We start from the raw sequence: 27,436 nt of genomic DNA on the forward strand, positions 1-27,436 counted from the left end.
TCTACCTGTGCTCTCTGAAAGTTGCTCAGGACCATCCACACACTCACATGCATTAAAGATTTCTATCTGGAAATAATCTGCTTTTTTTTTTTTTTTTTTTTTTTTTTTTTTTTTTTTAAAATGTCTTTAACCCCTCAGCACCTGTGATCCAGAGTTCCCAAGGCTAAGGAGTGATGCAAAATGCATTAATGCTTAGCACTGGGAAATCCCAACTCCTGGTGCCAAGAGGTTCATAAATATAGTAATGAAACCTCTTGACTCAAAAGTGAGCACTATTTAACAGAACAAGCATGAACAGCCTTTAGGAGATTTTGCAGCTGGATTTGTTCCACTGTGTCAGAGCTGAACCTCCATGATAGTAGTTTTAAAAAACTGTGCATGGTTAAAAGAGAGAGTTTAAAGAAGCCAGGCAGCCAAAAATTAAAACTAAATCAATCCATGGAAAGGAAAAGTAAATATAGAGCTGCATCCCTACCAGAAAAAGAGTCCCCAGCATGAATCCAGTGACAGATGTCAAGGTCTTTGGGAAGTGTCCACTAAGCTTTATTTTGCACATGTTCCTGAACAACTAAAACGAGTATTTTGTGTGATAATTTACAGCAAATCAGTATCAATAAATCAGAATCATGTAAGCAGTCATGTTTATTATATCCTTGTTGCTTAATATTCATGATAGTAATTTATTTTTATAGTACAGTTTCACTGTTATCTCCTCCTTTGCTGTAACTTTGAGACAAGCAAGCTGCAAAAGTAGAAGGTCAGGTAACCCTTTGAAGACAGTAAAAGTTCATTCACTTGGAATTTGCCTGCTTTGTTCTTTTTTTTTCTTTTTTTTTCCCTAATGTTTTAGTGGCTCCTTAAAATATTTATACTATCATTCCTAACCTAGCATTATTTATTTAACAAATATCTCTGCAAAATGAGAGTTGCAGAGCAGTGTATGGATACCAACTCTGCAAACGAAGAATCCAAAATTTCTAGAATTGCTCGATTGAAAATGGCCATGAAATCTGGTGTCAAGGTCTGACAGGAATACTTTTCTTCTAAAAAAAGTCTAAAACTTACAATTATTTAAGGTTTCCTGATGTTTTTCAATGGCAAGACTTGTTAATGAGGATGGCAATGATGGAAACAAGAGGTTTTATCCATGAAACATGCAGAGTACAAACAATTACGACTTCTACCTGCCACAAAACATCTCACTGAGTGAGGCCTTAGTAACTTCAGACCAAATAGTGCATTCAGATTTAACTGAGTGGCTCTTTTTTTCTTTTTACATGTACTTTTTGATTAAAAAGCAAAAGGGATTTTAGCTGTGCCAGTTGAGGTACAAGGACCTCCATTGTTCCTTTAGTGCAGCCATAAAGCACAATTACATTTAATGAGAAGGCACAAATTCAAGGATAACGTAGATGTCAAGATATTCTCTATTTTCTATAAATCAGAAATCAACAGAATTCTTGATTTTCTTTGCATTCTTTTTAAAAATATTTTTATATCCTGCTGATCTGCTTCCCTGTTTCACCTCAGACTGAGTTTGTGTAGCACAAGAATCATTCAATGTGTAAAACTCTTCTGGTTAAAACAACGTAATTATACAATGGCCTCATTGCTATGTCCTCTTGTCTTTCAATTAAGGATGAGCTTTTGATGAAGTTGCATTGGTTACTGCAGATAATCAATTGTTTCTCATCCAGGAACATATTTTTCATTAGACAGGAGGTGGAGGCCACACAAAAAAATATTGCTGATCAGATGAATGAAGTCTAAACCTACCTCATCACAAAGATAACATCTAAAAATGCTTCAGGTTTATTTATGGCAAACAAAAAATATGACTAGGCTTCAAGAAATGATGAAGATAAGCAGACATAAAAGACATTTTTATTCTAAGTGTAAACTATCATTAAATGTATTTAGATTTATACCCTATAATTATTATGATTGTAGCAATTAATCAATCAACTGATTAACATGTAGGGTCAGCAGGACACAGTGATCTTATCTTGAAGCTTGAATTAATTAATTATTCCTTACTCTACATTATCATTTTCTACTTGTGTATGTTTTCTCAGTGTCCCTATTGAAAAAAATATATCTTTTTTTTTTTCCTGTGATGTATTGAGTCAAGCAGGGGAAGACACTGACGTACATTTACTAATTTGCCATCAGAATTTCAAATTAATTAAAACATTTTTAAAACATTGCATAATTTTTAACTACTTGTTATATTCTAATTAGCAAGGTTCAATTAAATTGTTTTCAACGTAGCAACTTAAGAGCTCTCATCTCTTCAAGTGGAGTCAAATTCAGCGGGTGTATATTGTTGCAATGATATAATTCCATGTTCATTATCCCACAAGCCAGTGAAGTCTCTCTGAGCAGAGCATTTGTTTACTGTCTGTGGCAGTGTGAGGATTTTCCAGTTCCACAGGCAATCCTGCTGTCAGGAGCTCTTCCTCAAATTCGGCTACGATTCAATTTGCTTTATGCAAAATTATTTCATGTCCCTGCCCATGGCAGGGGGTTGGAATCAGATGATGTCTAAGGGCTCTTCCAACCCAAACCATTCCAGGATTCCATGAAAGGCATCCCTCCCAATAACCCCTTCCTTGTGCTGAACATTTCCTATCTCTTTTTGCAATAGAATTTGTATCATCTACTGGAACTCTTGCTGGCTCCAGAGGAGACACCCTGTTACCCCATTACTGATCCAAATTTCCTCCTGGTTATCAGCCCTGAGTTTATTTGATATCCTGGTTCTTAAAAGCTTGGGTTAGGAGTTCTAATTTTTTTTCTTCTTTTTTTTTTTAATGATCTTCTTTTAAGATTTTCTTTATCTCATGTTGTCTCATCTTTTTCTCTTACTCTGTGGTTGCTAGCAAGCCTAGGAAACCCTGGTGGTGTTGAAGAAAAACTTAAGTGCTCTGTCAGCACCCATTTAAGTGGCTTGTCCCAAAAAAACATTCAAATGCTCTGTGCTTGTAAAGCCACATTTTCATGCTATATTCACCTAGTAATCTGCACTTTGCCAGTGCTGTGATGAACAAGGATAAAACAGGTTTTATAAGCATCTCCCTCTCCTCTTGTACCTCTCCATGACCATGGAATGACCAGCGAGGTGAGGGCAAAGTGTGTCTGGGGATGTTTCAGCCAAGCAGACCAAGTCTCCACAACCCCCCTGCAGCCACAAAATGCAGTTTTCTTCTCCACTTCTGCTTTTCTCCCCTTTTTTTTCAGTCTGTAACACCCTACTGCAGCGAGTCCCTGTCCTGATTAGGCTCTGCCATTATCTATACAATCAAAAATAAAGGAGATGCTAAAAATCCAGCTGCTGGCTCTCTCACTGAGCTCTCAGGAAAGTTCATATCCCAGCCCCTGGTGGTTTTATTTTCCCAATTTTAGTGCAGGAGATAGCAGTAATAGAAGTAGGTTTGGGGGCCTTAAATAGAAAGTGTGGGAGAAGCAGTTATCATCAGGCTTTAGCTTTGAAATGTAAACTTAGCAAAGACTTCCCTGATGAAGTATACATATGGAACTACAAAATGCCACTTTTTATCCATTTGTTTTCCTGACCATAACCACGTTTTCACACTGTCAGCATTTTCATTAGAAGCTCTTTTTGTCAGAGGTTTATAACGAGAATGTAAAGATTTGCTATGGGCTAAATCTCAATCCAAGAGCAAATGTTTATACCAATTCTGAAAACAATCAGCTTGCCCATTTGTAGTTATGCATGTGTTCATCATCTGTTACTGCTTGTCCAATGCTCTGCAACTTCTGGAAGGAAAAAGAGACATCTGGAGGGAAAAAAAAAGCTATCCTGCAGATAGCACACTGTATGTTCTCCTGAGTTATTCAATAAGGTACTACAGAAATGCAGCTTTTCAGTCAATATAAATATTTTTTGCTTGAGCCTGTCAAAATTATTGTAAAAATATTGTAATGCATGGCTCAGCCTGGTCTCCTTTTGTGCATTACTTACATGGAATTTTTTGTAAAAATTCACTGGAAATTATTCACCTAATGAACTGAGCCACTTTTGTGATTCCAGGCACGATGAATTCTTTGAAAATGTTTTAGGTTATCTTCTGGACCTGAGGCTTGACAGAGTTTTCCTGTCTGTCACTTCCACTGTGTATCCCACTATGTTCTGGGGATAAGTTAAATATAAAAGATAATTTAGAGTCTTTTTTCCTTCTCTGGCTGTGTTGGTTTGAACAAAAAGGTGCATCGAGTGAGCATGTATATAGTGACATAAAGAAAAAATTAAACACAAAATTAAGAGAAAAAATATTTGTGCGTGTCAGTGTTGCCTGTGCACAACATGACTCAAAATGATTTTTTTTCTGGGTAAAATTCAGAAATCGCAGTAACACAGAATCACAGAATGGTTTGATTTGGAAAGAACATTGAAGATCTAGTTCCTACCCCTCTGTTATAAGCAGGAAGAACTTCTAGTAGAAGAAATAAAGATAAATCAGGTGCTAATCTGGAAGTTGCTTCTGTTTTTACACAGAAGATGCCTCAGGTTGTAGAGCTCTTCAGGAAGCTTTGTAGTACTTGGTATTTACATACTGTGCTCAGTGTTACAAGTATTTACTTTATAACAGCATTACAGTCATACTTACAAGTCTTTTTACCCAGCAAATCTCAAGGTAAAAAAAAATAAATTCTGCCCTCATTAGTGTTTCTCCATAAACCACAGTAAAAATTAATTGATTCACCCCATCCTAGACAGAGATGTGTCTCCAAACTTAGCACCAACGTGGCTGCATTCACCCCTAAAGTATGATTAAAGCATTTGGAAAAGTGTGTATAGACCGTCCTGTAAAGCCATCAGGGAATTTATTTTTTCCTTTAGCAAATAATTCATGAGCAGTTATAACTCGTTGACAAATCATTGTGCAGACAATGAAAAGAGGTTTTTTTTTCAGGATGGGTCGTGAGCACACATCTGGTATGAATGTTCTCAGAAATCCTTCTCCACCCTGCCATGCACAGCCCTTTTGTTTTGGGGAGATTTCGAGGGAATAAAAAGGCTCACCTGAATATTTGTGAACATGCAGGCACATCAGGAGATCGACCTGAAAACGAGCAAAAAAATTAAAAGTCTAAAAATTTTTTTTTTTTTTTTAGTTTGACTCCCCCAGTTGTGCTTTCAACCAGGAAGCTTTAAGAAGCTAATTAATTATGAGCTAATTAAACTTTGCAAAGTCATTGTGAGACTGCTAGAATTAATAAAAATATTTCAGAGCAAAGTAAATGGAGGCACATAGATTATTTTAGTAAATCAGGTACCAAAGCAAAGCAGTGACAGCAGCAGCCCTCTCTGCCCCATTCCCCCACTCTGTAAACATTTTTGATCTCTCCAAGCTTCAGATTTATCTAGTAAGGGTTAAAGCAAGATTTGAAATCCTATACAAAATCTGTGGAAATATGTGTTCTGCATAAATCTGGGCCACAAAATTAATATACTTGTATACATTTTCCCCATCTGCTCTATTGCTGACACATCCAGCTTGTAGCCCAGAATGTTTTAGAGAAGAAAGGGCCATCTCTATGTTTAGTGCAAGAGTTCAAGTGGAGTTAGAGACTTAGTGCTGCACTCAGGCTTCTCCACTAAACATAGAAAGCAGCTTGAGATGCTTAGGGAAGTTTTTTTCCAGAATGCCAAACCACTGGTTATTGGTGGGGGAGGGAGGAGTGGTCGTTTTTTGGGTGTTGTTTTGTTTTTTGGTTTTTTGGGGGTTTTTTTTGGTATGTACGTGAGGAATTAAACTGCATATTTAGTGGAGAAAAAAAGTTTTCTTTCGTACTCTTTCAGCCTTTTCAGCTATTATAATAAATGTGTGTGCCTGTGAATGCGTATACATAACACCTATAAATTTTCCATTAAAAAAAAAAAATTAGAAAATGTTCAGGCTCAAGGTCATCTCAAACCTCCAAATATCGTAGGAGTGATTTTAGCGACTGTGACCTGGGAGACGCAGCTCTTTTCTGGTTTGTGACTCCCTCAGCCAAGCTGAGTGCCTGTGATGTGTTTTCCTGGATTGGGAGGTAAAGGAGGTGTCCCCTTGAAGACTTTGTGCTGCAGGAACAATGCAGGAAAGCTTTTTCCAGGGGCTCAGAGGCTGCACTGAGCCCTCCATGGCATGTTAGGAGGAGGTGCAGCCTGTCCAGAGCCCCACACTCCCCTGGTGCCCCAGCCTGCCTCTGCTCCAGATGCAATCAAAGTGTGTTTTCCAGCAGGTTGGTTATATATCCTTGGGAGGGAGGTTGGCCTTTTTGTGCTCTTTGATTCATTCACCACACCAGATTTCGAATGTGAGCACGTTATTTTGCCAGAGGTGCCCAGTACACTGTGCAATTCTGAATTTCATGAGATTTCCTGTTCCCAATTAAAAATATGGGTGTATATTCACTTTTTTTTTTTTTTTTTTAATTAACACTCTAATGCACTGTCTTGTGGGTTTATTGGCAAAGAGCTGAGATCCACATTTATGACTCCAAGTCATAAATTCTGAAGAACCAGTGTGACAACTTTAAGTCACCAAAAGGCTCCTCTTGATGTTGGGGTCTACCTGTGGCTTTAAGGTCATGTTTGACTTGTAGAGCCATGTGTCTTTATTGTGACTTCTATAATCTCAATTTCTGTTTCAATAATATTAAAGCCAAACTACACCAATCAACTTTCTTTTTGCAGTGCAGATTAGGCTTGTTGTGTTGTATAGATAGTCTCAAATATTTTCCAACAGCCTGATCGTGAGCTCTATCAGAAGTCACCTAGAAACTGGAACCCTTGAAAAAATGCCATGGAAGTTACCTGTATTTTGATTATATGATTTATCTATATATACACACACATATATATATATAAATTATATATGTAATACATTGTCTATATGTAATACATAATATATTGCATTATGATTTTTTGATGCCTAGCCAATTAATACAACTATTATAATAGGGTAGGTGGGAGGAGTCGGATTACACATCCTATTTTTAAAATGCCCATTTATTTTTCACCTTCAGCACACCAGAAATCACCAAAATTACCCTGTGAAGTTTCATTCCTGGGTCAGGTCCACTTTCCAGTTACTCACTCATCTCCATTGATACAGCAATGCTGCCTTCCACCAAACAGAGACCTCAATATTTGTCTTCTCCACACATTAGGCTTTCCCACATACGAGCAATGCATCATATGTTTATTTGACTTCTGTGGCTTCTGCTGGTGACTCACACTGACTGCTTGGTGGTGCTTTTGCAGCCAGCAGGAGAATTATTTTATCACTATGTATAGTAATTCCCATGTCCAGTAAAACATGAAAAAATTAAGATTACTTACCTTACCTATATGTCAGGTAATATAGTAATTGCTACATAATAAGGCCTTCACTCTGTGAATTAACTTTTTGTTGTTGTTGTTGTTGCTTTGGAGCATAATATATATTTAAGGGAAAGATAAAGACAAGCAAAAGAGAAAGGGAGACAAGGAAGATAGGTGCAAAGGGAATGGGGAGGATCAGAGAGAGCTTTGTGCAAAGACAACCAAGATATTTGGGTGCAAATAAGAGATTTGCTCACTTTTGCATTTTGAGATTTGCTTGATGGTTGTGTGCATGAATCCTTGCTGGATTTTTGCTTTTGCTAAGCAACAAAAGCAGGTTTCTTCTGAAATGATCCCAGGACAGTGCCCAATCCATGAAGTCCAGGAGATGATTTATTAATGTCAATCACCAGGTCTTCATGTTGAATGACCATATGAAACCTCATTTCCAGTAGACACCATCCTGGATGAGAGATAACTTATAACACACTCCAAAATGCTCAGAAACCTCCCAGCCACACTGCCAGGAAACCAGAGAGGTCCCACAGTTTGCTGTTATTGCTGTCCTTCCCATTGATATTAATCCATTCATTTCTTTGCATGTGAGCAGATCTCTGGGTCACCAGTCCCTTTGATCAACAGGTAATTTTCTGCAGATACCCAAGAGGTCCACGCTGCTCTTAAATCTCCATTGCATTTTGTTTGAAATGGTGGCTGTCATATTAGAGAAACAGTGATTTCTTTCTTCTTCTCCCTCTGCCATGCCCTAATCTACCTGTAATAAAATGCACTGAATTGAAATGAGAAAAATCTGTACAGAGATTGGTTGCTGCTATTCCAGTTCTGCAGAAATCAGTGGAGGATGTTTTCCTTTTCCACCTGTTCGTAAGTTTTTCCACAGCCTATACCAAGGTCATCTCAGCTCTACACCATGTTCTCTTCCATTTGGTTCAGTCCCATTTCCAGCTGTCCAACCTATGCTTCTTTAAAATGCAAACGAGTGACATGGGGAAACTGTCACTAATTCTTTTATTTGCTTTAGAGGGTGGAGCATACAGAGCAGGGCCATCATTGGCTCTGTGAAAGACTCTGGGTACACCACCATCAATATTTTATCACTTCATCATAAAGATCAGGGGAGAAACAGGCATTTATAGACCCATTCATCCTTCCTCAAGCCCGTTTTGCCTGTCTCTTCCTCTTGCACAGAAGATGCCACAGAAATAGAGGCACTTGGGAATTGTGATTTCACTGCAAGGAGAAGAGCAGAGTGAGCATTTCCAACGAGGGCACAGCACATCTTTTGCTGTGCTGTCATTTAAAGCATGCACGGTGCAAAACCAGGTTAGATAAGCATCCAGTGATATGGCTTCTTTTCCTTTTCCTGTTCATCCTTTGCACTTGCAGCCTGTAATTGGAAAGGTGTGAAGATGGGGCACCAAAAATAGAGGGAGAAATCCAGGTGCACAATTTGGTGAGCCATCTCAGAGAAAGAGGGAGCTTAAATTGCAGCCAACTGAGAAATTTAGGTGCACAAAGTTAGAACTAATAGTGAACTATCCACACACCATTTTTTTTGGCAGAGCCACGACCCCCTCCATTTGTCCAGAGTCGCAGAGTGTGTGAATGGCTTTGCACTGGAAATGATTCTGAACTTTGCAAATAGCTTTTATTATAGCTCCTCTGTGACACTGCTAGAAAACAGATTAGATCATAGCTCATTTCTCTTTTATTATTCTGACAGTGATTTCATTTGTTCAGAACTTCCATTTTGCCTTTAATATCTCATATGCGGTCACATTTTGGGAGCTTTAGGATGCGCTGGTTCTGCCTGCATGTCTCTCACCTTCGCCAACTCATTACAGAGAAGCATCCTCCCTAAATAACAAATATTAACAAACATGTATGAACTTCAGATGATACAATTCCCAGTTCATTTCCTGGGCTATAACACTGCCAGAGAGGGATCAAATAAAGAGCCTGCCTGATCCTTAAAATAAGGCATGCTAGTGTGGGAAAAGTCCTTTGTTTTATACCTATAAGGGGAAAATATATTAAACGCTGCCCATGCAAAGACTAGAGCAGAGAGCCCTCAGCTAGAACTGCAAAAATAAGAGTTTGATAGCCCAAAACAACCATTTCAGCCCATCATTCTCTCCTGCAATACATTCCATTTCTGCCCTTTAAAGTCAACAGATTCAGATGCTCTCGAAATGAATGTGGCTGGCCCCAGATTGAGCTCATTTTAAGACTTGTTTGGGGATTTTTAACAACATAAAGTCATTGTCCTGTGGTTCTTTTCCTCCCACCTATGTGGTGCTGCCAGAGAGGACTGACCTGGGATTGTATGTATCCAAACATACCAGCAACCCTTTTGTACCATCGGTCATTGGGATTGCCTGGAACAGCCTTTAGCCTGCTCTGAAGTTATGTTGGGCAAACATCCAGCAGAAAGCAGTTCATTACAAAAGCTGAAAGGTCACTTTTGCACATATAATATCTTTCTTTCCCAGTCCATGGGCAGTAATTAATGATTTAAGCCTAAAAAACCCAGTGAAAACTGAATACGGTAGAAATAAATACCAATAAATAACCTGCAAAAAAAAAATCTCCAATGTTGTTCATGTCTAGCAAGGATCATTACAGTTAGCTAATTTCTGAAGTAGTATCACAGCAAAAAAGCCTTATAATTTTATTTTATACATATTCAGCTGTGACATTACAATGCTTTTTTTCCCATCTTATGTCTGGATCCTTCACCTACAAAAGCCAGCTGAGGGTTTGGTCTTTTTGGTTTGCTTTTTTTTGCCCTTGGATCAGAGAAAGATTTATTTCTGTGACTGCAGATATTTTAAAATATATTTTAAATGTTTTCTATTATTCCCTCCTTCTGCTCTCCACACATGTTAAAATCCTCTCAGAGCAAGGGTCTGCAAAAGGAGCTGGAAAGGCCTCTGTCCTTTTTCTGGGGTTGTTTTCTTTGTGAGCCTGCAAGTACATTGAATTTGTGTGTGTGTGTGTGTGTGAGAGTGTGTGTGTGTGTTTGTGTGTGTGTGTACATGCACAGGCTTAGTCCTCAGGTGGAACTGTGGTTCCTGTGCTTTCGTTCTCGAAGCTGTTATTCTGGAAGGGAATGGAGGCAGCTGTGTTTACAGCTCAAGTCTTGGCATACATTTACCAGAATCTATTATTCATATCGTTCAGTATCAGGGAGAGATCTCAGGCCACCTGTCTATCTGACAAATTCACCCTTTTGTGAGCTTTCTGTTCATAGCAAATTATGTTCACATTGATGAATTGAGTTTTTATGAGCATTGCTAACTAACATTCTCACAGAAGGCCAGGGGCAATAGACTGCAAGTGTTTCTGGTCCACAAGTAAATGTTAAAAAGAAAAAAACTGCCAGTATTTAAAGACAATTTGCCATGGAGGGATAGTTAAAATATTTGGCAAAGCCGTGATATTTATAAATTCAAGAATGTCCATAAATTATTATAGATAGTATACTTATCACAAACAAAAAATAATAATAATTCTGCATTGCCCCCTGTGAACGTGGAGGGCTCTTTAGTATTCTGGTGTGTTAACAGGTAGACAGTGATCAAAGCTTCTAACAAATCCTTATCAGGGCTTAACACAAGGTGGCAACAATTTAGTTTTGCAGAGGGGATCTTCCTTTGAAAATCGTGCAGTGAAATCACTGGGACAGAGCAAAGTGAACACAAAATGATGATTTACCTGGGCCTTTCAGCATGGCACTGGTTCCCATCCAAGGAGCCACCAGTCATGGGAGCAGCTATACCCTATAGATTGAAAGATCTATAGCTGTAGATCAAAATATTTCCATAACAAGAGATTATTGTCAGGATGTGCTGGGACAACACTGCCTCTGAATATCCAAATTCCTTGTGCCCCTTATTCTATAGATAATGCCAGAGATGGAGCATGACCCACCCCTTAGAGCAAAAGGGGGTGAGTTGGGCTGCAACCCTGCAGATACAATCTCCAAATAAATAAACAAACACTCAGCTGCATCAGGTAAATCTATTTACTAAACACTGAAGCATCCAATGTGCCATTTAATATGCCTTAGAGCACCTGAGACTCTGCACAAAGTGTCCCAGAAGCTCCTCACGTCTTGGCGTGGTTGGAGGATAACGTGGATACATCAGGGCAACTCCCTGCCGTGGTGAGCTGCCAGCATCTAAGTGCCTGAATCCCACCACAACTGCCATAGGGATGCTCTTAGGAGCCCACAAATAAAAAAAGGGGATGGCAGTGCGTGGGGATTTTGGTGAGAGACCTGGCAATCATAGCTGCATCACGAGATTGAATTTCCAAAGGGGGAAAAATAAATCTCAAAAGGAAAAAAAAACAAAAAACCACCAGAGAAAAGGGAAAGAAAGGGAAAGAAACTCCCCAGTTTGAAAGGAAAAACGATGCCTGAGACTCCCTCCTTTAAGACACAGAGGACAAAGCCAGGTTGGAGGCAAGGAGCCACCTGGCCAAGAGCACTGGAGCACCTTGGCCCCATCCCGGCGGGACTCGGCGGAGGCTCCCACTACTTCACACCCGCTCCGGGGCTGCCTCTCACGCGCCGAGGGAAGCGTGGCAGCCCTGCCTGTTGTTTTGATAGGTGCGAATGGAGCGGCTGCCCCTCGCGAGCTTTCTCTGCCGCTTCCAAATCTGTACCGCCCGGGGAAACAGGTTGCGCAGCGTGGCCTGCTGATCCGCGCCTGCCTGGCCAGTAGCGTGGACAGAAGGAGCACTGCTGTCGCCGTCTTTCCCGAAGTTTCGAGCCGAGGCAGGGGGTGATAAATGCGGTGGGTTGCCTTTCAGTGTATCAGTCAAGCCGCCAGTTTGGGAGAGACCTTTTCCCGTTAGGAGCCTTTGGGTTTTTTAATTTCGCATGTGCCAATCAGGTTGTCAAGCGCTTTGGGTAGATCCCCGCCACCATTTTGTCGACTGGAAGAGCGGCGGGCGAGTTTAAGGAGGGTTGAAATAGCTGAGAGCCTGTTCCAGCTGGCCATTCCTTAATGGGAGAACATTGTTCTGCCTTCCTTGTTTTAACCTGTGCGTGCGCCTAGGTACCTTCATCGGTGTCAAACAAATTTGTAGGACTGGTGATTAGTTGCCCAAAGAGCATAATATATGCATTATTAATTATAGAAGGTAAGTTTGGCTAATTGTCATTTCTATACAGTAGCACTGCACGACGATACATTTTAACAATCTATAAATAATTGATAATTTTTTTTCTTTCATCTTCCTCCCTAGTTTGCATAAAACTAATGACTTGGTAAATGTTACTCACTTCAAAATATTCCACTGCTCCTATGAAAATTAAACCAACACTGTAACCTTAGCAAATAAGGAGATTTTTCATCTTATTGTAGGTTAGGAAAAAAAAAAAAAACGAAGAGGAAATATAGTCCTTCCTCCTATCAAAAATCTGACTCTGTGAGAGGGAAGCAAAAATCATGCATAATATTAAAAAAAAAAAAAAGTGAGTAATAAGGAGACTAGTAAAATAAATAAATTTGACTTTTAAAGGATCAAAAAAAATTTCAGGAAAGTTGTGATTTTACTTTATTCTCTAAGTCTTTAGAACGGTCAGAAGCGGTATTTTTTAAGCTTTAAACAGGATAAGACTATGACACAGACACAAAAAGATAGATCAAGGAAGGCTTCAGTGTGAAGTGGTAGTATTTTCAATACTTATCAAATAACTGCATGCATAATCCCATAAATCAGGTTAGCTGAAGACTCCAAATTCTTCTTAAATGAGGTGTTTGGGTATAGTTTCTGGCTGCTTTGTTAATATGATTACAGTACCTTGCTGGTTCCTTGAAATGAAGGATTTGCCACAGCAAAAGTACAGGCTTTTTCTGAGTTCTCTGTTATTTCTACAAATCCACAATCTGTCAGTCTACAGTGTTATTGCACTGAGGCTTTACTCTCTCATTTTCAGTGCAACTGAATCCATTCCCGGAGTTATTGATGACACTATAATTTCACATTTATTTGGTGTGTACTGCGCTGTTTAAAAAAAAAAAAAAAGGAAAAAAATAGAAAAATACATCCAAACTAAGTATTGTCTACAATATCAATATGTTGTCATTTAAACCTACAGAGATGCTTACATATGCTTCATTATAATAATAATAAAAAAACAGGTTGTAAGGACTGCCTCTGTGACCTTTTTTCTCATTTTAACCCTACTGATATGTCACCCATGGCAACCTTAAACCGATTTTAATAGAGTCTATCCTATTATTCATTTAAATTGAGGTGCAAGAGCACTTAGACCAGAGAAATTTGCATTCAGCAAATGGGGATTTGATGAGCAAAAATGATAAGATATATGTTGTATAACATGCCCTATTTTGCCAGCAAATAAACAGCTCTTGAAATTGATAAACTTCAGAATATTTTATCTTCAAATGTTTATACATAAATGATTAAAATGCATTAGCAATTCTGCTTTTGAAAAAAAACATATTGGGAAAACAACACAGTTGTGTTGCTTAAATTTGTAATTAACAAATTTATTACTAATTCTGTTCAGTTCTTTAATATGCTGCATTCCTGAAGAAGAACATTAATACACAATGGCAGAAAGAAGCTAATTTTAAGACTTTGGAGAAATGAATGTCTTTTAATGCTGTGTGTTTCTCTTATCTACATGCCACATTATTGTAATAAGTACATTCAGGAATAATTTCTTTTCAAATATTTTTACAAATCTTGCTCTTATTTGCATGCAAGTAAGTTGTCAGCTTAAATCTTTGAAATGCAAAATATATCTCATTTCTATATTTCATCAAGGAGCCTTTCATGTTTAATAAATTACAACTTAGATCCTCCAAGACTTTGTTTTTCATTAACTAAAAGCAAAAGGATACATTTAAAATCTTAATCACAACCTGCAAGGGTATTTGCATGTTGCTGATATTTGTCTTGATGGGACTTTTAATATTTGCAAACTAATCAGGATACCAAGGTTATACCAATAATTTCTTCAGACAATGAAAGTTTCTGTATTTTAGTCTTTATTAACAGTGTGTGCAACTTGGATAAAACTTTAAATGCCTCGGTCCTGGTGCGCTGTAAAATTCCATGTGGATGGCTCCTGCAAAGGGAACATGTGGAAGGCAGGGCAGTGTTCCTGAGCCCCTGTAAGTGATGCTCAGATGATTTTTACATCTGGATTAGAGTGGTGGCGATGATTAGTGTTTGATCAGGCGCTGGGCAGGATCGTTAACACGACAGAACAACTTAGGTAAAATCCCTCCACCCCTTGATACGGAATAAAGGCTTGCATCCAGTAGGAATTGATGAGCATCTGTCTCCTGTATGATTTGACCCTCAGTTTAGCCTGGAGTTTTAATAAACATCCGAGTTCATCTCGCAGAAGGGTCTACTGCTGGTCTCGGTGTAATAAGGTGGGTCATCTCATCTTATCAGAGACAGAAATCCTGACAGCTGGCACTATTTCCTGATCCCGGTGGTCCCTGGGGACAACAGCAGGATGGTGTTACAGAAAAGGCAAACTTTTGCTGAACTTGCTGCTCCGAGACCCCCAGTTAATCTTCTCTGCTTAGTCGAAGATCACCAAAAAAAAAAAAAAAAAAAAAAAAGAGAAAAAAAAAAAAAAGAGAAAGAAAAAAAGAAAAAAAAAGCTGAAACAATTCAAAATATGCAACTAACATCGTGTAGTTAAACTGATGTAGCATGCATGTTGGTTTGCAAGCTAACAGGTTAAATATGGCTTTGCTTTAAGATTCCCATCAAATTTCATTTTTATAGAGAAATTTCTGAAAGCAGAAGGGGGTTGAGGGAGGGTGAGGTAAAAAGAAATAAATCATTGTAGTCTCAGGAACAGTAATCCTTGTTGAGGATTTTGGCTGATTGATATAAATAACATCGTCCTCGCCATCTGTCCGAAGAGGGACCTTTCCAGTTAGTGTTAAGCTGCAACGGCAGAATAATTAATGAATGGTGTCCTTTGTGCTGGTAATAAAGACAAGACAAATTATGTTATAATCCAACTGCTGCTCATTTGTCACAGCCAAATAAAATGTCAAATAAAAGTGAGGGGGGCACTGTGTTTGTTTAATGGACTGCAAGCTACCTGTTCGTATTGTTGACAGACAACTATAGTGCAAGTTGTGAATGTGGAAGGCGGCAAAACGCCGTGCATCGAATTCAGCAATTCTCCCTTTTTTTTTTTTCCTTTTTTCTTTTTTTTTTTTTTTTTTTGCTGGGGGTGGTGGGGGGGAGAAGGAGGAGGGGGGGGAGAATGGTTCACCAGCGAGCATTAATGCAAGTTTTAATTATATAGCCATAATACCACTTTCCCCTCTGAGAAAGGTTGGGTTAGATTACATGGTGCAAAAGGAAATTGCAGAAAATAATAACTTCAAACCAGCCTCGCTCCTGCGAATTTGTAAGAATTTGGTAGCGTTCTCCTCGCTCGCATTTTCAGGACAGACACATTCATCCAGTTGCTAGGAAAACCAAATAATGAAAACATAGCTGGGATTTAGCAAGTTCCACTGGGAATTACCTATGATAGAGGGCAGGGCTGCACTTCCTCAGAACATGCTCCTGCTGTAAAAATTCACAAACCTGGCATTCATACAGGCATCTGTCGCTTGCTCTAATGCCAGTTCATAGTATACATACAAACATCTGCTTCCATGCACAAAGGGATACAGAACGCTTGACAGGTCTGTGTTAGCAGGGTTCGCAATGCCAGTTCTTTATGCAAAAACCCTAATGCTTCCCGTCAAGCCATTAGAAGTGATACAATCAGCCCAGGCCCCATTAAGCCATCAGTGTCCACCTGTGATAAAGATGGCCATTTGTTTTCTTAAAGCCCACTTAATGTCTGCTTAACTCAATTTGTCAGGAAATGTAGAACAATTTCCTCACAGCCTGAAATTTGGTAGTGGTTCAAAGTCAAAAGGCCAGGTCTAGTCTTATTCAAATGATATAATGAACAGTCTTCAAATCTAAATCTCCCTTGGGGAGATGCTGTTTACATTTTTTTTTAATGTTAGAAGGAAAAAAAAAAAAAAAGGAAAAGTAAAATGTATGCTTTTCCTTGATTACTAAAAATATTGAAGCCTTTTAACCCCTTCATATGGGTCAGCTGAGAAATGAACTTCTTTGCTTCCTTCTTTTGCTGGAGGTTAATATACTAAAGGTTAGGCAGAGCAGAGCAAAAAATACCAGAATGAATATGCAAAAAATATTTCCAGCATATTTTAAAAGTCTCTTTTAAAGCATAGAAATTTACTATTTAAACACCTAAAAGATATCTCCAGTTTTTGCTCTTCCTGAGATCTCTTCTGGCATACAGACAAGGGGCCCAATCCCTCCTCTTGGTGGCGATGCCAGGGGTGCAGGGGGGAAAGTCAGAGTGCACTCGACATCTTTGGTGGGAATTTTGCCTGGGGAAAACAGACAACAGCTGAATAAATGTGATACGGCCCCGACTTTGTGATTGTTCTGGGACAGTTCCTATTCAGCATCCTAATTTTCCACGTAAGGTGAAATCTGAGAAAGGCTTTGCCACCTCAGCCACATGAATCCTTCCACCCTTCTGCAGGTTTGTTCATTCCCAAATCCCTGTCCAGCCTCAGGTTCTCAATGCCATGGAAGTCTGGAGGTCATGGCTGAGGATCAGAGGGATGCCAGTGCAAGCCCCATCTTCAGTGGGGGCCACAGGAGACTGTGGAGGAGAGGGGAGCAGGAATTTCAGGTGCTGGCAGTGATGTCCTGTCATGTCTCCACCACTTCACCCAACAAAAATAAATAATGATGTCCACTGCTGTTATAGGGAAAAGCACCACTGTGAAGTCACCTCTTTGGCCAAAAATAAAAAAGGGAGCAAAATACCTATATATAGAATAAGCAACAGTCTTGATTTTAAAGACATGCATAATCACACACCAAAAGGTTAAAAAAATTCGATTAAATTAGAAAACTAATGGGTGTATGCTGGTTTTGCCTTTGAAGACTCTTTTTTTTTTGGAATTGTAAGCAACTATTTGTGTTTGGAAAGGAGCTCAGGTCAAGCATCACAGCTCATCCTCTCCGCTGGCTCTAACTGCAGTTGGGGAGGTGTGTTACAGCCTCGAGTTGTGCATTTGCAGAGGAAATATCACCCTGTCCAGATGCTCAAGTCTGCTCTTTCTGCTCAGAAAACCCCTCACGAGGCTCTCCCAGTGCGTGAAAAACCGGGAAAAGAGCTCGGCACGTTTTCCCTTTGCGTGGTGGAATTCAGAGGTGAAACACAGTCATTTCAGTCTGGATCAAACTATCCTTTAGCAAAGTCCTAAGTCTAATTAACCCCCAAAATCGACTGACAAGGTTCATTCCTCTCTGCTGCTGCCTAACTGGTTGTATGTACGCTGGGCATGCGGTACCTAAGTCAAATGCTGCTTTGTTATAATTAGGGCAGCAAATTTTGTTTTCTGTTTGGTACTTGCTGTTACATATTGCATGTAATGTATGGCACTGTTAAGGGAAAAAAATTGGAGTCAAAGTGCCTGGAAAGTTAGGTCTGCTCTGTAGCACTGTGAGATTGTTGACATCTGCCGAGGTTGGAGAGCTCAGTAAGCAGGAAATGGGGTGTCACTCTGAGTGGTAGTTTACCATTATCCTGGCATCCTAATGAAGTGTCTGCAGTGCACAGAGCTTCTGGATGGCATCTTAACGCACGGCTAAGCAAAAGCACTTCTCTCCTTGTCACTGTCATCCATCTGCCTGCACCCTACTGTAGCCAATGGGATGGAACCATGCTACAATGTGCTATAAGCCATTTAGAGTTGCACATTGCATAATCAGTCCCATCAAATATGTAAAAAATGACTATTATTGGTTATTTCCCTCAAACTCTGGCACCTGGAGTTCGATACATTAAAGTTTAACTTTTCTAAGTGCTGCTTCTTCCCATTAATTCCACATATATTTTTGTTAAATGGGAGTGAGTTGCAAACTCATTGTCTTGGGTCTTGCTAGTGGATCGCAAAAGTTGTATGAATATTCATTGCAAATTCCACTTTATATTACACAGGATGAATTTATCAATTGCCCAGATAGAGCGGTTTCACACAATTCTCATTTTCTTTTGCAACAACTAATTCTGAGGCATGAATAAAAAGTAAATCAATTCAGATCACAAATTGCTTATTTTCTTTATAGCTAATATTAGTTAGTTTCAACAATTCTTATAGATTTTTTTTTAAAGCAAGAAAATATTTTACAATATATCTGCAATAGAGGATTGCCACAGTGTACTGTGAGTGATTAAAATTGGGACTTTTATGTTGCATGCAGTAACATTAAAATATCCTGACATTAAAAGTGGTATGAATAAGTGATTTATATATTAATACATTAAAACCTGTGTATCTTAGCCAGCATGACTTCCAGAATATGAAGACTTACCAAACGAAAGCAGAGTTTTGGGCAGTTGATGTGTCTGGGGGGAAAAAAAAAATAAAATTAAGCCAACAGAGTACTCTCTTTAAAGCAAGTTTTCATTCCCTGATAACACCAAAGCTATCAAGGACTGGGGTTAAGCATTGTGTGACAGAGCAAGCTTCTAAAATGGGCAAGAGCGAGATGAATTGGCTAAGTCGGGTGTTTATTTATACAAACAAGAGGGCAGAACATAATTTAGTTGCATCAGGAATTTTTCACAGACATTAAAACTATAGCAAACATAACAGCGGGGATGCTTGCACAGCAGCGCAGTGGGGAAGCTCACAGAGCGTCTGCCCACACTCTGGCTGGCTGTAGCCAGCGCCATAAGTCTCACAATTTCATTAACACTAGAAAATCCACCTAAACCACCCCGTTCTGATTTAAAAAAAAAAAAAAAAAAAAAAAAAAATCAAAGGGATGAAATAAACAACCAAAAAAAAAAGGAAAAAAAAAAAAAAAAGGAATAAAAAGACCCCAGACAAGACCCGTCTTTCTCTCGGCAGCCGAATCAGTTGAGAATTGTTGGAAAAACTCTTGGCAGGCAGATTTTGCTGTAGCAACAGTGTGTGACGTTTTAACCACAGCAGAAATCTTATCCAAAAACACAGAACAAGGTGAGAAGAGCCTGTAAGAAAATCAGGGGAAACCATGCCTAAAAAGCCAACAACAACAAAAGGTGGCAGATCAATAGTTTGATATTTTATGCAGGATCATAAATCACTGGGTTTTTTTCAGCAGTTCAGCCGTGAGGCTCGAAAGCATAAAAAAGAAACCATGGCTTGTGATAAAATTAGGCATTAATGTGAAGCATAAATGCCATTTAACATTAAACATGCACAAGCCACCGAAATGCCTGGAAAAAGGGAAATGGGCACTATAGTGAAACTATACAAAGTAAATCAGACATGAATAATGCAGCAGGTCTGAGGAGGGTCACGGGTCAGACCCCAGTACCTTACAAAATAATGAATGCATGTCAGGTTAGAGACATCCATCCCTTCCTAGCCAACGTGAGTTATTGGAGATAAACCCTGGACTTCCTGTTCTGAAACAAAGTGGCTTGTTGTAAACATCTATGTCCATTTAAAATTAATGATTAAAAGAAAGATTCGGTGGGATTCGCTTAAGTATTCTTTATGGACACGAGTGCTAAAGGTTACTTTCTTCATTCATTTTTACCCAGCCACTGTTAATGTTAGAGACACGTCATGTTTTCCTCTGTGCCCAAATGTTTATCCAAAGCTCATTTACAAAAGGGCTTATATAATAGTAAGATGGGGTTTTTTTTCAATGCATTCTTCATTTAGATATAAACAAGAGAGCATCCCCACGGTTTTGCTCTGTTAAAGGGAGCCAGCCGTATTTTTAAAGACAGTAACCCAAATTCTAAATATATTTTCTATGATTCTTTTACACGGCAAAACCATCTGTGATTCACTTCAGAGTATCCTGATCTGCTGAAATTATCCCCTGCGTCTCCCAAAATTTCCCCCAAAAATGCAAAGAGGATTAGCCCTCCTCTCATTCTTTATTTGATATATGTGATTATGATGACATGCCCTTCCAAAATTTTCCTGGGGAAAAGAGAGTTTAACTTTCCAAAATTATTTTTTCTCCCCCTCAGATTTTCACCAATTCTTAAAATAAAAAGAATGTAATTAAACCCAATATTGTTTATTTTTATCACAACTGCTCTGCTTCCTTTTCTAGACTTAGCTGGAGAATTTAACAGCTGTTCAGAGTGTTTTTCCTTCCTTTTCACCCTGCACTGCTGGGCTTCATGATACAGCACAGGGAAGGGGGATAACTTTTCCCCACCTATTTGTAAAAAAACATGTTTAAGGGTTTCCTCCCTCCACTTTTGCAAGGTAAAAAGAAAAACCTAAAATATATATATATATTAAAAAGTCTTTCTACTCAGGGATCTGAAAGAGAAAAATTTCTAAGAATGTGGAACTGAAGGCATTACAGAAATAAAGCAAATACATAGGTATTGCAAACAAAACATAAGATCTTGCATCTGATCTGTTAAATATTCCATCAACAAGGTCAAGAGTAAAGACAAGCCCAGCCACAAAAACTGAAGCGAGAGTAAGCTTTAATAAAAAAAATGAACAGTTTATCCTCTTCAGCTTCTCAAGTGGAAAAACAAATTCTTTTATACTAGAGAAAAATCAAGCGTGTATAGAGAGTTTTAAAAAAAATCTCACCGATATCAACCATTTTAATGAAAGAGTACCCAATATTTTCATGGAACTATAAAAGGGAGCAAGAGTAAGTGTTACAGCAAAAAGCCTGGGCTCAGCAGCTTTGTGTGGGAAATGGTGAAATGTGACTGTGATTTATAATGAGAAAAGGTATCTACAACATACAATTTTCTACCTAGCTGCAAATAATAATTCATAGTGATGTCCCTTCCAGATAAAATACCTTTGCAATGTAGGACTCATGTGGTAAAATGATCATGATAAATGTCAGACCAGTGCAGGTAACGGCTTTACAAACCATTAAGATTAGCTGGCTCTTTTTTTTTGATGATAACAGTAACCATGCTGTGACTCTATGTGGTAATAATATCTCAGTACTGATAAATGCCAGAGCCAGGCAGAGGTGTTTATCATTCCCAGTTCAGAAATGCTGACTAAAGTTACCACATGTTGCCTGTTTTTTCTTCTTTTACAATAGACTAACAATTAACAAATAGACCGATGCACAACATAATTTTGTGCAAAATTTCTATGGTTTTTGTGCTTTATTGCCTACCTAAATATCTCCTGTGTTCCAATACTGATGACATTGGTAATGTAAGCTCTAAAACAAAGCCTTCTACTTTTGCCATTCTCTCAATAAATAACTTTTTTTAAAAAATAAATTAATATTGAGGGGTGGGGGGAGATATTTTATCTCATACATATACACCTCACAAAGAATTGCAGCCTCTGTGTGCAGGGATGTGGTTCCCTATCTCTGTTAATCAGCACAGAGCAGAGACACTGCCATCAAGAGAACACGATAAAGTTTTACTGTACAACACTTCCTTGTAAATATTCTGCAACAGACAAAGAGTGAGCCCTTCCTTCCACTGAGCTTGGTCCTGCCTTAGTGTCTCAGTTCCACTCATGCCCATTTAATTCTCAGGGGAGAAAAATAAAAATAATAATAAAAAAAGAAAAATAAAAAAACCACCAAAAATTTAAAAAACAGAATTAAAAACTGAACTACTTCAGAAAATTAGTTTGTGAAGTTGCAGGAGAGGCAAGACAGCCCCAATATAAATATAACTAATCTAGTGAGACCATGGCACATCTTGTCCTGTCACAGCATGGCCAGGGAAGGGCAATGGAGCTGGGGCAGGGTCTGGGGATCAAACCTGATGAGGAGCAGCTGAGGGAGCTGGATGTGTTTAGCCTGGAGAAAAGGGGACTCAGGAGGGAGCTTAGCCTCTCTCTGCAACAACCTGACAGGAGGTTATAGCAGGGTAGAGGTTGGTTTCTTCTCCCAGGTAACAAGTCACAGATTGAAAGGAAATGGCCTCAAGTAGTGGCAGGAGAGGTTTAGGTTGGGTATTAGGAAAAAATTCTTCATTAAAGGGATTGCTAAGCATTGGAACAGGCTGCCCAGAGCAGTGGGTGAGTCACCATCCCTGGAGGGATAGAAGAGCCATGTGGATGTGGCACTGCAGGACATGGTTTGGTGGTGAACTTGGCAGTGCTGTGGTAAAGGTTGGACTTGATGGTCTTAGGGGACTTTTCAAAACCAAATGATCATGTAATTTTATTTACACACACGAAGCAGTACAAATAAAAAGCCCAGAGAATTTTCACCCCCTTGCTATAATAAATTAACTTCTGCAAATTTCGTAGCATTTTTGTTTGTAGGTTCAGACCTATTTCGACTGGGCAGTTCACCCACAGAACAAAACTGAACAATAGTAATGGCTTGTGGCAGAAAATATCAAGGGATGACTGCACTGCAAGGCTGGGGGAGCTTGTGCTGTTCAGAAGTTAAGGTTTTTTGCAGGGCAAACCAAAACAAGAAAGAAATACATAGAAAGTGTGCTCTTCATTATCAACTTCAGTATCACTATTGTCAATTGCTTGACTTCCCATAGAATAAGTCCATAAGAAAATTTGGTGGTTTTTCTTTACTGGAAACTCATACCTATGCACTGCCTACTTTTAGGTCTTTGTCTTCCATGTCTATGTAATTGTAAAAATTAAAAACAATTTCAATATAAACATCTACATCTGTGGGTATGAAGTATTAATCTCAACAGGAATTGGCAACACATGCTGAGGAAGGAATATTACCCTAGTGATTTTAATTTTTAAATTAAGCTTGATTGCAGAAAAATTTTAGCTTGAAACTTTTTTTTGGTGCAACCTTTAAATCAAGTCACTAATCACCACGTATGCTTATGCAGCACCTACTGCAACTGGGAGTTAATCCTGATTGAGATCTCTGAGTGCTAGGGTAATATGAATATTAAATAGGAACATATACGAAGAATGATAGGTGATAATTAAATCATAGATGATAAGATCAGAAAAGTGTTCTCAGGTTATCTAGGGCATGTAACATGCAAGATGTTTTCCCTACGTCAGACCTACTGGTACCTTATCTAATCTGTTTCTAAATGAAAGCACAGTTGTACATGGCTTTGCTTTAGTTGCAACATCTTAGACAAATCGATGAAAATATCAGCAAAACCTTTCCCACAAAACTATGAATCATGGTAAAACAGGAAGGTATACCTCAACAGAAATGGCAGAACTGTTCTTATCACCCCAAAGGTGAGATTTAAGCCCTTAGTGCTGCATTCTTTATTACTAATTTTAAGTTCAAAACACAATTATTTTTTTCCTGCAGAAATTCCAGTTGTAGGTTGTTATAGGTATGAGAAAATAGCTACAGTGGAACAGTTTTTCAAAATAATTTTTCACAAAGATGAACTACTAAAACAATAGCAAATTTTATATTTCCAAATATGATGGGATGTTAAAGACAGAGATTCATAAATATACTGGATTTAATTATAATGAATAAAAAAATTACCTAGGAAGTGCACCTATCATAGAAACTGCAGCACTGAACAAATGCAATTCCAAAGGATAATTGCATTTAAAATGTGGGTCTCTCAGTTCTTGAGGGTATTTTATCCAAGGAAGATGGTCTACCAGTCTAATAAAAAAAGTTAAGAGTAATTTTCTTTTTTCCGTGAAACAGAAAATGCTTTTTAAAGATTAACAGAGAATTTTTAATCTTTGTAAGCTTCTTTTGCTCTCTGTTAAGGTGAAAGAAGGTATGAAATATTGTGGTTTTAACCACAAACTCATGATGACTTTTCTTATAAGGTACCAGCTACATCACTGTGCAAAGCAATGCCTTAATGTGGCAAGTGATTATTTTCTTTTTTCTCCCCTTAGAAATCCAGGACAACGCCACTCGCATCAAATCCATAAGGAACCTGGTAAAGAAGCTCCCTAGACCCAACTATGACACGATGAAAATCCTTTTTGAACATCTACAGAAGTAAGTAGAACCGTGGTACTGACAGATCAATAATTTTTAAAAAAGGAATTGGTGTGCAGTGTCCTAATCCTATTAGAAGTGTCATCCAAAATATGAAAGATAATTACAGTCTTCGGCAAAACTAAGCATGATTTATGGTATCTATGTATATCCTGTTCCTGCACAAAAAATCAGGATGTCTAAGCAAAATTCCAAATTTTAACTCAAGTAGAAAGCAGGACAATCCTGTTTCCTTCAGTGCAGTCAAAAACATTGGGATTACCATGTTATAGGTGCATTGAATTGGGCAAATGCAACATGTTCCAGATTGCATTCACCCAGTTTGGCTGAATTTCCCCAGGAATGGCCTTTTTGATGGTCATGTTTTCAATGCTAAGGTCCCTGCTGTTCCATCACCTGTACTGTTCTTGTGCTCTGTTGAGGTCAGAAACAACCATTCAAAATAACACAGTGAGTGCTCTTGTCCCTCACAGGGACAAGAACAGTCCTTGCCCTTCAGCTGTTTTGACACAGAACACCTAAGAAATGCTGAGGAGATACTTGGAAGTGCATCTTTGCTCTCCTGATATTTCTGAGATACCACAGAGGCAGAAAAACCACCCTGTGAGATTGCCCCTCATCACTCCCCTGTGGTTTCCACACTCATTGAGCTGTGTTTGCAGGAGATGCCGACCCAAAAAATCAACCCAGGGTGTCACGTTCAGGTTTTCTTCTTGTGCTTCATGGCATTAACAGTAAAAGTGTACACAGCTCACATGGCTCCAGACACCCACTAGAGCTGTTTGACCTGCAGGATGAGCGGGGAGGCCTCAGGGCTGGGATATGTGAAGGGCAGGGAGCTGTGATCCTCTTCCTCCTTGCTGTTGGCACTACTCACACTATTTTCTACAGTCCCTTTTCAGCCAAACTACCCCTAAAACTGAAGGGACATCAGGATCTGGGCCCCATCAAGGCACAGAGAAGTATTTCATCCCAGGAATGATATACTGATCCCAGTGAGGGAGTGATAAAGGCTCCAAATCAAAGACCACTCTGAGCTAATAATGAATGATGCCTTTATGGTGATCATTTCTTGGCATGTGCATGTAAGAGATGTAGATCCTTTATCTTGTTTTGCAGCTTCCAGCTGAAATGGCGAAATGAAGTCCATATAGTTGTGGGAATGTCCTCATTTCATTAAGCATGGAAGGATTTTAAGCAGTCCATAAAATGACTGAGTTTGGCCTTGCAGAAAAACAGTTTTCTGTGTGTTCATTTGATGTACTGTGTGCACACATTCTCTCCTTCAGCAGGTTATCTAGAGAAGGATGATAATTTATTACTGGCAATGGAAGAATAATAAGGGAAATTATTTCCTGGGAAGAACATGAGTGCAAGGAGTGGGTACACGCTGTCAGCACTGATATGCCATATACAAAATTTACAGCACTCTGTGTGGCATTGATCTTAACCTGAAAAAGTTTTGTTGCCACGTCTTAGGGGAGAGATATCAGGTATACACAATAAGTCTTTGATCTCATAGTTAAATCACTTGATTGAGACTCAGGAGACGTGGGTTCAGTTCTTGGCTTTGACCGGATGTTCTGGGTGACCTTGGGTAAATCATTTAATCTCCCTGTGCCTTGGTTCCTTGTTTACAAAATGATGATAATACTTCCTTTGTCTGCCTTGGCTTTTTAGAGCATAATCTATTTGGGACACCAATTGTTTCCTGCTGTGGATGTGTAGAATAACTGGCAAAACTGGACCCACACTGGTGGGTTTTTTGGAGAAAAGAAAATAAAAAGGAAAAATAGAACTGCTAAAATAGAGGGAATAAGATGCCAATAATTCATACTGCAGAAGTACACCGAGGCAACACAGTGGCACAGAGTGATGGAAGGCAGGAAGACGTGACAGTGGAGCCATTTGGGGGTTTAAGCATTAGGGGAGTAATTGTCTGAGTCTCTCTGAAGAAGGTCAATCTTCTTCTCTGCCTCAAACACATCCTCAGGAAAAGATAGGGCTATTCCATAAGCTTTGCTCCATTGGTAGGGAAGCAACAGTAGAATAGATATTGAAAGCACAAAAAAAATCCCCCCTAAAAATAAAACATATGGGTTCTCTTGAACTTGCTGATGCTAAAGACAGGGGGTCAGTCTGAATGATCTCATGGCTCCATAAACAAGAATTAAGTAGTGCACTTATATTTTCAATAATGATGTGATGCTTATATTTTGCAAATATAGACAATGTGCATTTGTTTGGGTCAGTCTAGAAAACACGACTTGTTTGCAGAGGTTACAAAATGTAGATTTATATTAATTTTGGGGACACTCTTCAGCAGAGGAGTGTCAATGTCCCTCAGCACGGACTTGCATCACCCCCTCTGATCACAGGCCTTTCTCTGGGCAAATCACAGGAGTTTCAAAAGTTTCTTGTTAGTTGAAAAAATAACTAAACTGGTTTTATTTCAGCCATATTACTGCAGTTTCTATATTTGCTAGTTGAGATGGCTGTTCTTGCCCAGGGTTGAACTGGTCTTAAGGGGGTTCTGAAGGGGAGAAGATGAGAGATTGCAGATATGCTGTTTCCATGGCATACCCCTCTTTCTCCTACCCTTCTCCTATCCTTTCTTTCCTGTCAGACAGACAGAACAGGGCTATACAGACCTGGACCATGGGGCTGTTTAAGCCTGAGATTTCCATACAGCACGTGAGAGCATCTGTCTCACTGACACTCAGCACGAGAATCCAACCTTTGCCTTATCCAAAGCCATTCTGCAGCAATCCAGCCTGCAGGAGCAGGTCCAGATCAAGCAGAAATAACAATGAGAAATGCACTTCAGAAGGGTCCTCTTTAGAAACCCAGACAAAGCAGGTGATGAGAGAGTCTGTGAGAAAGGCCTGGCAGCAGGGATTAACACCCGTGCCATATATCTCTCTTAAACCAAGCTCCCTGAAGCTGCAAGAAGTCACAGTGCAGAGTCTGCAGCCCACAGGAGGTGGATTAAAAGCAAAGCTTGGGGCTGCAGTACCTGTTCTTTCAAGATTTTGCATTTGATAGGAAAAACCACAACCCACTGACATC

The 27,436-nt window shown here is 39.1% G+C and overlaps 2 protein-coding genes across 7 annotated transcripts in view; one reads left to right on the forward strand and one right to left on the reverse strand.

Moving 5' to 3' along the window:
- Positions 1-27,436, forward strand: part of ARHGAP15 (Rho GTPase activating protein 15) — a 322,354-nt gene that overhangs the window by 274,470 nt on the left and 20,448 nt on the right. Inside the window, exon 13 of the mRNA XM_083865289.1 lies at positions 24,262-24,367. Coding sequence (XP_083721415.1) covers positions 24,262-24,367 — 106 coding nt within the window. The remainder of the gene's footprint in view (positions 1-24,261; positions 24,368-27,436) is intronic.
- The window catches only part of GTDC1 (glycosyltransferase like domain containing 1), a 431,567-nt gene continuing 418,521 nt past the window's right edge, over positions 14,391-27,436 (reverse strand). For all 6 annotated transcript variants that reach the window (XM_083865293.1, XM_083865295.1, XM_083865290.1 and 3 more), the window contains 2 exons: positions 18,797-18,830; positions 14,391-14,932 (listed from right to left, as the gene is read on the reverse strand). In XM_083865293.1, coding sequence (XP_083721419.1) covers positions 14,874-14,932; positions 18,797-18,830 — 93 coding nt within the window. In that variant the 3' untranslated portion in view covers positions 14,391-14,873. The remainder of the gene's footprint in view (positions 14,933-18,796; positions 18,831-27,436) is intronic.

Source organism: Zosterops lateralis (genome assembly GCF_965231275.1).
Source record: "Zosterops lateralis genome assembly, chromosome: 7".
Lineage (NCBI taxonomy): Eukaryota > Metazoa > Chordata > Aves > Passeriformes > Zosteropidae > Zosterops > Zosterops lateralis.